Source organism: Rhinoderma darwinii, chromosome 1, assembly GCF_050947455.1.
Source record: "Rhinoderma darwinii isolate aRhiDar2 chromosome 1, aRhiDar2.hap1, whole genome shotgun sequence".
Lineage (NCBI taxonomy): Eukaryota > Metazoa > Chordata > Amphibia > Anura > Rhinodermatidae > Rhinoderma > Rhinoderma darwinii.
The window spans coordinates 632248347-632258552 of record NC_134687.1 but is presented as its reverse complement, the minus strand read 5'-3'; the positions used below and the strand labels follow the sequence as shown (position 1 = coordinate 632258552).

Genomic DNA, 10206 nt, shown 5'->3' with positions numbered 1-10206 from the left:
CGAATAGTTTGCGCAGGCCATGTCGCATTTGCAAAGCCCCTGAGGGGACAAAACAGTGGAAACCCCCCAAAAGTGACCCATTTTGGAAACTACACCCATTGAGGAAATTATCTAGCGGTATAGTGAGCATTTTGACCGCACAGGTTTCTTGCAGAAATTATTGGAATTGAGCCGTAAAAATGAAAATCGAAATTTTTTCAAAGAAAATGTAGGTTTAGCTATTTTTTTTTCATTTCCACAAGGACTAAAGGAGAAAAAGCAATTTGTAAAGCAATTTCTCCCGAGTACGGCAATACCCCATATGTGGTAATAAACTGCTTTTTGGGCTCAGAATGGAAGGAGTGCCATTTGGCTTTTGGAGTGCAGATTTTACTGGATTGGTTTCTGGGCGCTATGTTGCATTTGCAAAGCCCCGGTGGAACCAAAGCAGTGGAAACCCCCCAGAATTGACCACATTTTGTAAACTACACCCCTCAAGGTATTCACCTAGGGAGTAGTGAGCATGTTAACCCCGCAGGTGTTTTGCAGAAATTAGTGTGAACTCGATGTTGGAGTGAAAATTAGATTTTTTTCATAGATATGCCAATATGTGGTGCCCAGCTTGTGCCACCATAACAAGACAGCTCTCTCATTATTATGCTGTGTTTCCCGGTTTTAGAAACACCCTACATGTGGCCCTAATCTTTTGCCTGGACTTTTGACAGGGATTCAGGAGTGAAAGAGTACCATGTAAAATAGAGGCCTAATTTGGCGATTTACAAAGTATTGGTTCACAATTGCAGAGCTCTGATGTGAAATAATAAAAGAAACCCCTGAGAAGTGGCCCCATTTTGGAAACTGCACCCCTCAAGGCATTTATTAAGAGGTGTAGTGAGCATCTTCACCCCACAGCTCTTTTCCATAAATGATTGCGTTGCGGATGGTGCAAAGTAAAAATTAAAATGTTTCCCTAGATATGCTATTTCAGTGGCAAGTATGTCGTACCCAGCTTGTGCCACTGGACACACCCCAAAAATTGTTAAAAGGGTTCTCCCGGGTATGGCGATGCCATATATGTGGAAGTAAACTGCTGTTTGGGCACAATGTAGAGCTCAGAGGGGAGGGAGCACCATTTGGCTTTTGGAGCATGGATTTGCTTGGTAGTAGATTTGTTTGAATATTGCTGGTGTTTCCGTTTATAAAATGGGGGCACATGTAAGCTGGGTAGAGTACATCAGGGGCATAGTCAGGTGGTATAATAATTGGGTTAAAAAAAAAAATAATAATAATCCATAGATGGGGGAATTTTGCTGGGAAGTGTTGGCCTGGTATAATACGGGCACCCTCGCTTCCAGCAGATATGTTTGGGCCCTACCCTTCCTCGTTCCCTAATTTTAGGGCCTTGATAATTTGCCTCTTGAAACAGAAGAAATGTTCCCCTTGGGCCGGCACAACTGCATATTTTTTATTTCCTGACTTATGGAAGCCTTAACTAATTTTATTTTTTGATAGACGTAGTGGTATGAGGTTTTTGCTGGATTAGCTGTAGTTATTATTGGTACCATTTTGGAGTACATGCAACTTTTTGTCCTATTTTTTGGGAGGCAAGGGACCAAAAAACTGCAATTCTGGTATCGTTTTTTAGTTTTTTTTTATACAGCGTTCACCATGCGTTATAAACTACATGTTAACTTTATTGTGCGGGTCAGTACGATTCCGGCGATACCTAATTTTTAGCACTTTATGTTTTACAACTTTTTGCACAATAAAATAACTTTTGTAAAAATAATGTATTTTTGTAATTTTTTTTGTCGCCAAGTTGTGAGAACCATAACGTTTTAATTTTTTCGTCGACGGAGCTGTATGAGGGCTTGTTTTTTGCGAGACGAGCTATAGTATTTATAGGCACCATTTTTGGATACATGCAACTTTTTGATGATCACTTTTTATTCCAATATTTGTAGGGCAAAGTGACCACAAAACAGAAATTCTCGTATCGTTCTTTAAGGTTTGTTTTTTACGCTGTTCACCGCGTGGAATAAATAACATAATATTTTTATAGTTCAGGCGGTTACAGACACGGCGATACGAAATATGTATGGTTTATTTATTGTTTCAGTAATAAAGGACCTGTTAAGGGAACAGGGCGATTGTGTTTTATTTTATTACTTGAAACTTTTATTATATGTTTTAAAACGTCTTTTTTTTTTTTTAAGTCCCACTAGGGGACTTGAAGGTCTAACTGGCCGATTAGTTTTTTCTAATACATTGCCGGTGGGGCCTAATCAGCTTTTGTAATAGCAGAGCAGGAGGCCTCTTGTTGCCATAGCAGCATCAGCAGCCCTGATTGAATGGCAGGGCTGGCGATCTGCTAGCAACCTCTAAGATGCAATGATCTCTTGCGATCGCTGCATCGAAGGGGTTAATGGCAGGCATCGGAGCTAGCTCCGTCTCCCACCATTACAGGTGGATGTCAGCTGTAAGATACCGCTGACATCCAGTGATGGTGGCACCGACTCAGCTTCTGAGCCAGTGTCCACCATTTGTCGTATGGATACAGCCAAATGCGGGAAGCACTGACTTTCCATGACGTATCCATACGGAAAATGTCGGGAAGGGGTTAATACTAACTGGACATAAAATATATTAACTTAATATTGTTACAAACAATCTAATCTCGGCCACAGTCTACATTTAACAAGATAATCTGTCATGGGACAAAGCACACATCTCAGGCTGAATTCACAGACATGACAATGAGGTCTGTATATCCTAACGGCTGAACAGACCTCAGATCTCAATTTCATAGAACATGTTTGGGATGCAGTGGAATAAACAGAGTGAGGCCAACAATCAGAATCTGTAATAAAGGTTGCCAGTACATTGTTAAATCCATTTCACTAAGAATTCAGGCTGTTCTAATAGGAAAGAGGGTCTTATCAAGTTCTAATAAGGTGAACGTAATGAAGCGGCCCCATTTAGGTTTTAGCAATGTGGCAATTTAATTGCAAATTGTTGTTCTATTCATCTGCCAACCGATACTTATTTAGTCTTGTTTTTCTCAGAACATATAGGGTTTTGATATTGTGTAATAAATAAGGAATATATTTAACTGTGATAGAGTGGGAGAGGTGTAAAGGGGAAAACTTTGTGGGACGTTTCAAAACATCCTAGCAGGGATAGGTGTAAACTATAAGCAGTCGGTAAATGGTTAAAATAGGTGCTTCCTAATAACCATGGATCTGTTGTTTTTTTAATTCAATATAAAAAGATCCATATCTTTAAACCATCTTGAAAACTTCTTAAAGACCCTAAAGTGTACCAAATTACCAATACGACTTTTCAGAACAATCTGCCATATGTGTGTACAGGAGGAATTACACTATTTCTGACCATTAAATGATTTGTATATGGCATTATTTTAGAAGTTTTCACTTTGCAGGCTCTCACTCTAATTCAAAGTTTTCATTGAGGTAGTGGGTGGAGCTTAACTGTTACCATGTCTTCCATACACTGCGCACACAGAGCTATACTGTTTTAAAGGACTGTGTGAAGGGCCCGTGGAAAAATAGGACATGTTCTATTTTCGTCCAATTTCATGGATCCCTCAATAGACTCAAGTATATGAGGGATCCGTGAAAACGGGTCCCGCACGGATGCGACTCGGACGTGAAAAACATCTGTGTATGAGTAAAAAAAAAAATGCTACAGTTAAAAAAAAAATGCTGCAAAGTAAGAATGCTTTCAGAAATAGAAGTGTCAATAGTTTTTTTTTTATCAATTAACAAAATACAAAGTGAATGAACAGAAGAGGAATCTAAATTAAATCAATATTTGGTGTGACCACCCTTTGCCTTCAAAACGGCATCAGCTCTTCTAGGTAAACTTGCATAAGTCATGGGTTTTGTAAGATTATAGTCAGGTGTATGATTAACGAATTATACCAAAAGGTGATAATGATTAGCATTTTCATACGTAGGCTGAAACAGTCATTAACTGTAACACACAGCTGTGTATGAGGCTTTAAACAGGGTGAGGAACAGCCAACCCCTGCTACAAAGGTGAGGTTGTGGAAGACAATTTCATGTCACAGCTCCACCATGGCAAGACTGAACACAGCATCAAGACACAAGGTAAAGCAAAATAGAGCAAAAAGGAAGCAGCCCTCCAGATAAAGTGACTACAGTGGTTTATTCACCATTGATGCAGACAACGACGTTTCAGCTCCTCCTTGGAGTCATTATCAAGTTTGATAATGGCTCTAAGGAGGAGCTGAACCATCACTTGTCTGCATCATTGGTGAGTAAACCACTGTAGTTACTTTACCTGGAATGTTGCTTCCTTTTTCGTGTTTTGCTTTGCCTATTTGGACCTTAGAGTCCGCTCTGCTGAAGATTGCACCCGGATTCTAAACTAGATTCCATTTTACAGTGCTGCTCCACTTTGGACTTCTTCACATTTTAAAACACAAGGTAGTTATACTGCATCAGAAAGGTCTCTCCCAGGCAAAGATTTCAATGCAGACGGGGGTTTCCAAATGTGCAGTTCAAGTTCTTTTGAAGAAGCACAAAGAAACGGGCAAAGTTGAGGACCGTAGATGCAGTGGTTGGCCAAGGAAACTTAGTGCAGCAGATCAAAGACACATCATGCTTACTTCCCTTTCAAACTGGAAAATGTCCAGCAGTGCCATCAGGTCAGAACTGGCAGAAACCAGCGGAACCCAGGTACACCTATCTACTGTTTGGAGAAGTCTGGCAAGAAGTGGTCCTCATGGAAGAATTTTGGCCAAAAAGCCATATCTTTGACATGGAAACAAGGCCAAGCGACTCAGCTATTCATGAAAACATAGAACCTGGGGTGCAGAAAAATGGCAGCAGGTGCTCTGGACTGATGAGTCAAAATTTGAATACTGTACAATAATGAGCGTCTGCAGGCAAAAGTGAAGAATGGTGGAGGTTCTTTGAATGTTTGGGGCTGCAATTCAAAATGGAGTTGGGGACTTTGTCAGGATTAACGGTGTTCTCAATGCTGAGAAATACAGGCAGATACTTATCCATTATACAATACCTTCAAGGAGGCATCTGATTGACTCCAAATTTATTCTGCAGCAGTACAACGACCCTAGACCCTAAACATACAGCCAATGTCATTAAGAACTATCTTCAGTGTAAAGAAGAAAAAGGAGCCCTGGAAGTGATAAGGCCCCCACAGAGCCCTGATCTCAACATCATCGAGTCTGTCTGGAATTACATAAAGGGACAGAAGGATTTGAGGAAGCCTACATCCAGAAAAGATCTGTGCTTAGTTCTCCAAGATGTTTAGAACAACCTACCCGCCGAGTGCCTTCAAACACTGTGTGCAAGTGTATCTAGAAGAATTGATGCTGTTTTGAAGGAAAAGGGTGGTCAAACGACATATTGATTTGATTCAGTTTGCTCTTCTGTTCATTCACTTTGTATTTTGTTAATTGATAAAAAAAAATTGAACACTTCTATTTTTAAAAGTATTCTTACTTTGTAGCATTTTTCCACAATACTTTTGCACAGTACTGTATCATAGGTGTTACCTGTCAGTGTAATCCTCCCAGTGATGATAATGAGATGTATGATAAGAATTGATCTCTACAAAACAGGAAGTGTCAGTCTACTATGAGACTCAGTGGCCAGGGTGAAAATGCAAGATTTTAGGATTATTTTTAAAGATGACATAGAAAAAAAACCAATATATCTTAAAAAATAGGTTTAACATAAAAACTTGAGTTAAAGGGGTTTTCCCATCTTGGACAATTAAGGCATATCCACAGGATATGCCATAAAAGTCATATAGATGCGGGTCCCACCTCTGGGACCTGCACCTACCTCTAGAACAGGGCCCCCATAACCCCGTTCCAGCTTACTTGGATCCTGCTGCCTCCCAGCCACTTCCTGGTTAGGTGGTCGGAATTACGAAAACAGCCGAGCTCACGGAGCTACGCTGTTTCCGTAACTCCCATAGAAGTGAATGTGTACATGTCATAATTATCCAAGATGGGATAACCCCTTTAAACAGCTAATTTTCTGATGACACATTCCCTTTAAGTAGTTAAATTGAGTTTTTTCAGATCCTGGCTGTTAGTGCAAATGTTAATCGTAGTTGGTGGCCTCCAAAATCTGATGCTAAGCCTAGTGCATGACCAGATTTATAGAACACCATGTAGAGAACTTCTATGTGCAGTCACAGTTCCCACAGGTCCTGCACTATGTATAATACATTGCCTGAAGTGTTACTGTTAGTGCTTATTTACACGAGCGTGTTAAACGTCTGTGGGACGGCCGTTGAAATAGCGGTCGTCCCACGGACCTATGTAATTCAATTTGGCCGCTCACACAGCCGTTGTTTCAACGGACCGTGTGATGGGTCCGTGCGAAAATAGGACATGTTCGTTCTTTTCGCGCATCAGGCATCCCTCCATAGACTCTCGACTATGGGGGATGCGTGACATCGCATCCCGCAGCGCTGAGCACGGATGCACCTCGGACGTGAAAAACAGCAGTTTTTGACCTCCGAGATGCGCAGCGTTCGTGTAAATAAGGCCTAATGCAGAGCCAAGGAGGAACCTTACCTTACGAAACCTCGTAATTCACTTTCTAAATTAATTATTACTTACCTGTGGTAACATCTCCTGGAGTTTCCTCCTCCACTTTACTCTTACACGGTTGATTGCCCCTCACCCGCTTTTCTTCTGCTTCATCCTCTGCTTTAATATTAGTCTGATCTTCCCCCTGATTTCACATATGTAATAATTCAGTACAATACAGCAGAGAGTGTGAAGAATCTAACAGATCAACACAAGAAACCACCAAAATCTATGACCATAGGACCAAAAAGCTCCACACCCCCCTATATAGATCTGGTATAGGGCTCAGCTTCATCTACCTGATGATTCTCTGGGACATTGTGTTTTTCCTCTGGACAGTCCTGGGAATACAGAGGACTGGGACATCTCTCTAGTCGACTTCTCTTACTGGATCCATCTGTAGGAAACACGCAGTGAATGAATACATGACTACTGTATACCTGTCTATATATCAGACACTTCTCTATACACTTCTGTTTACTGATCAGAGCCGAAATTACAACGTTGAGGTCCTCACTACCTGTGTTGATATTCCTGCAACTTGTAAGCCGCAGGCTTAAAGTAAACTGTGGCCTACCAAAGCGAATGGCAGAGTGCCGACGGCTCCCTGCTTCTCCATAGTATTTAACTCTGTGTTGCGTGGACGCGGAAACACTTCAAAGTGGCGGGACACACAGCATCTCTATTTTAAAAGTTCCCTGCCAACCCAAAAAAAAAATTCAGGGCGTCACCTGCTTATTATTTCAATGTTTTCTCCTATTGTGTATATATATTAAACACGTTTTTAATTCACTTTTATTAAAACTTTTTTTTTTGTTTTTACGATACAGCTGTTATGTCTCCTCTATACACAGAAGCTGGGTCATTCGCTATCAGTCGAATCCGTAAGTGAAGCGAACTGACGAGTCGGCTGAGAGCGGGACTTGTGTCTGTAACACACAGGATCACAATAATTATGATCCCATCTAAGGTGATCAACGAGGATACACAGGACCCGCTCTCAGCCGAATCGTCAGTTTACTTCTCTTACGAATTTGACTGATAGCGAATGATCCAGCTTCTGTGTATAGTGGAAGAATAGCTGTATGGTAAAAACGAAAAAATAATGTTTCATCAAAGAAGGTTTGTAATCCCCTAAAACAAATATTTAATTTAAAAAAAATTGCCTATAAAAGGTGTACCTAGCCTTTAACTTCTTCAGGACCAAGCTCATTTTGGCCTTCAGGACCAGCCGCATTTTTCAAATCTAACATGTGTCACGTTATGTGGTAATAACTCTGGAATGGTTTTACTTATCCAAATGATTTTGTGAGACATTGTTCTTTATGATAGTGGTAAATTTTGGTCGATTATGTTTACTCTTTATTTATATAAAAAATGTAAAGAAAATTTAGAAAAATTAGGATTTTCCTCCATTTGAAATCTCCTACTTCTAAAATGGTACCACACAAATTCGTAAATAAATAAGGTTTACTATAAGTCTTCCTTATGCAGGGATAATTTTTTTACATTTAATTTACATTTTTTTAGGACGTTATAAGGTTTATAAGTTTACTAGCAGTTTTTCAAATATTCAACAAAATGTGCAAAAAATTTTTTTTAGGCACCACGTCAGTTTTGAAGTGGCTTTGAGCGATCTATATAAACCCCTCATAAGTCATCCCATTTTAAAAACAGCACCCTTCATGTATTCTAAACAGCATTTAGGAAGCTTGTTAACCCTTTAGGTGTTTTACAGGAATTAAGGAAAAAAAGTGGAGGTAAAATTTATAAATTTCATTTTTTCAGACAGATTTTCAATTAAATCCATTTAATTCAGTAACGCAGCAAGTGTTAACAGGAAAACACAACTTAATATTTATTACACAGATTCCGCAGTTTTCAAAAATATATCACATGTAATCCTAGTGTGCTACTTGACTCAAACATAGGCCTCAGAAATTAAAGGAGCACTCAGTGGATTTTGGAGCCTCCTTTTTATTAGGATATTTTCCAGGCACAATTTCATGTCTGAAAAGGTGTTGAGGTGCCAGAACATTAGATACACCGAATTTTGGAAACTGCACCCTCAAGGAATGTATCTGGGGGTGTAGTGAGCATTCTGACCCCACAGGTTTTTCATAGAATTTTTTCGAATTGGGCCGTGAAAATTTTAAATATATTTTTTTCCAATATGTAGTTATAGCTGAAAATGTTTCATTTTCACAAGGAATTCAGGAGAAAAAGCACCCCAAAAATGGTTAGGCACTTTCTCATGAGCATGCAATAAATAAATGCGGTAAATGCTCAGAAGAGTAGGAGCACCTTTTAGCTTTTGGTGCGCAGATTTTGCTGGAATGGTTTTCCGATGCCATGTCGCATTTGCAAAGCCCCTAAGGTATCAGTACAGTGGAAACCTCCTAAAAGTGATCCCATTTAGGAAACTACACTCCTTAAGAAATTAATCTGGGGTGTAGTTAACATTTTGACCCCACAGGTCAAAATGTTATTAGGATTGAACTGTAAAAACTGAAAATTATTTTTTTTGCCAATAAGATGTCGTTTTAGCTAAAAAAAAAATATTTTCACAAGTACTATGGGAGAAGAAGCACCCCAATATTTGTAAAGCATTTTCTCTGGAGTACAACATTTACCCATATGTGGTCACAAACTGCTGTTTCGGCACAGAGCTGGGCTGAGAAGGAAAGGAGCGCCATTTGGCTTTTGCTGAATTGGTTTCTAGGGGCCATGTTGCATATGCAGAGCCGCTGAGGTACCACTGCAGTGGAAATTCCCCTAGTGTGATCCGATTTTGTAGACTATACCCCTCAAAGAATTAAATTAGGTGTGTAGTGAGCATTTTAACCACACAGTTTTATCAATTTTATTAGAATTGGGTCGTGTTATTTAAAAATATAATATTTTTCCAATGATATTTGGTTTTAGCTCATAATTTTTAATTTCCACAAGGAATTCGGGAGAAAAGTCATACCAAAATTTGTTGCACAATTTCTCCTGAGTAAGGAAATACCCCATATGTGGTTGTAAACTGCTGTTTGGACACATGGCAAAGCTCTAAAGAGAAAAAGAGCGCAAATTAGTTTTTGTAGTGAATTATTTTTTGACGCCATGTTGCATTGCGCTGATGTACCAGTACAGTGAAAATCCCAGAGAAGTGACCACATTTGGGAAACTAAGCTCATTTAAGAAATTTATCATGGCGGTATAGTGAGCATTTTGACCCATGATTTGCAGAAATGAGTACATGGATATTGCAGATTGAAAATTGCAATTTTTCCACAGATATGTTATTTCAGTGTCCAATATGTTGTGCTCAGGCTGTACCAATGGAGACACCCACCCGATATATTGTTAAGTGGATCCTCCAGAGTAAAGTAATACCCCATATGTGGTCATAAACTGCTATTTGGGCACACTACTAGGCTCGGAAGGACCGCCACTTGGCTTTTGGAGAGCATATTTTGCTTGGTAGTAGTTTTGTTTAGGATTTTACTGGTGTTTCAGTTCATAATGTGGGAGCATATAAAAGCTTAGTGTAGTATAACAGCGTATAATAATGGGGTATATAAATAATAAAATTAATTATCCATGGATAGTGACGTACGCTTTGA

General features: G+C 39.5%; 1 protein-coding gene across 1 annotated transcript in view; it reads right to left on the bottom strand.

Annotated features, from left to right (window-relative positions):
* The window catches only part of LOC142661445 (uncharacterized), a 71459-nt gene that overhangs the window by 5137 nt on the left and 56116 nt on the right, over nucleotides 1–10206 (bottom strand). The window contains exons 6-7 of the mRNA XM_075838873.1: nucleotides 6895–6992; nucleotides 6626–6740 (exon numbers count right to left, since the gene is read on the bottom strand). Coding sequence (XP_075694988.1) covers nucleotides 6626–6740; nucleotides 6895–6992 — 213 coding nt within the window. The remainder of the gene's footprint in view (nucleotides 1–6625; nucleotides 6741–6894; nucleotides 6993–10206) is intronic.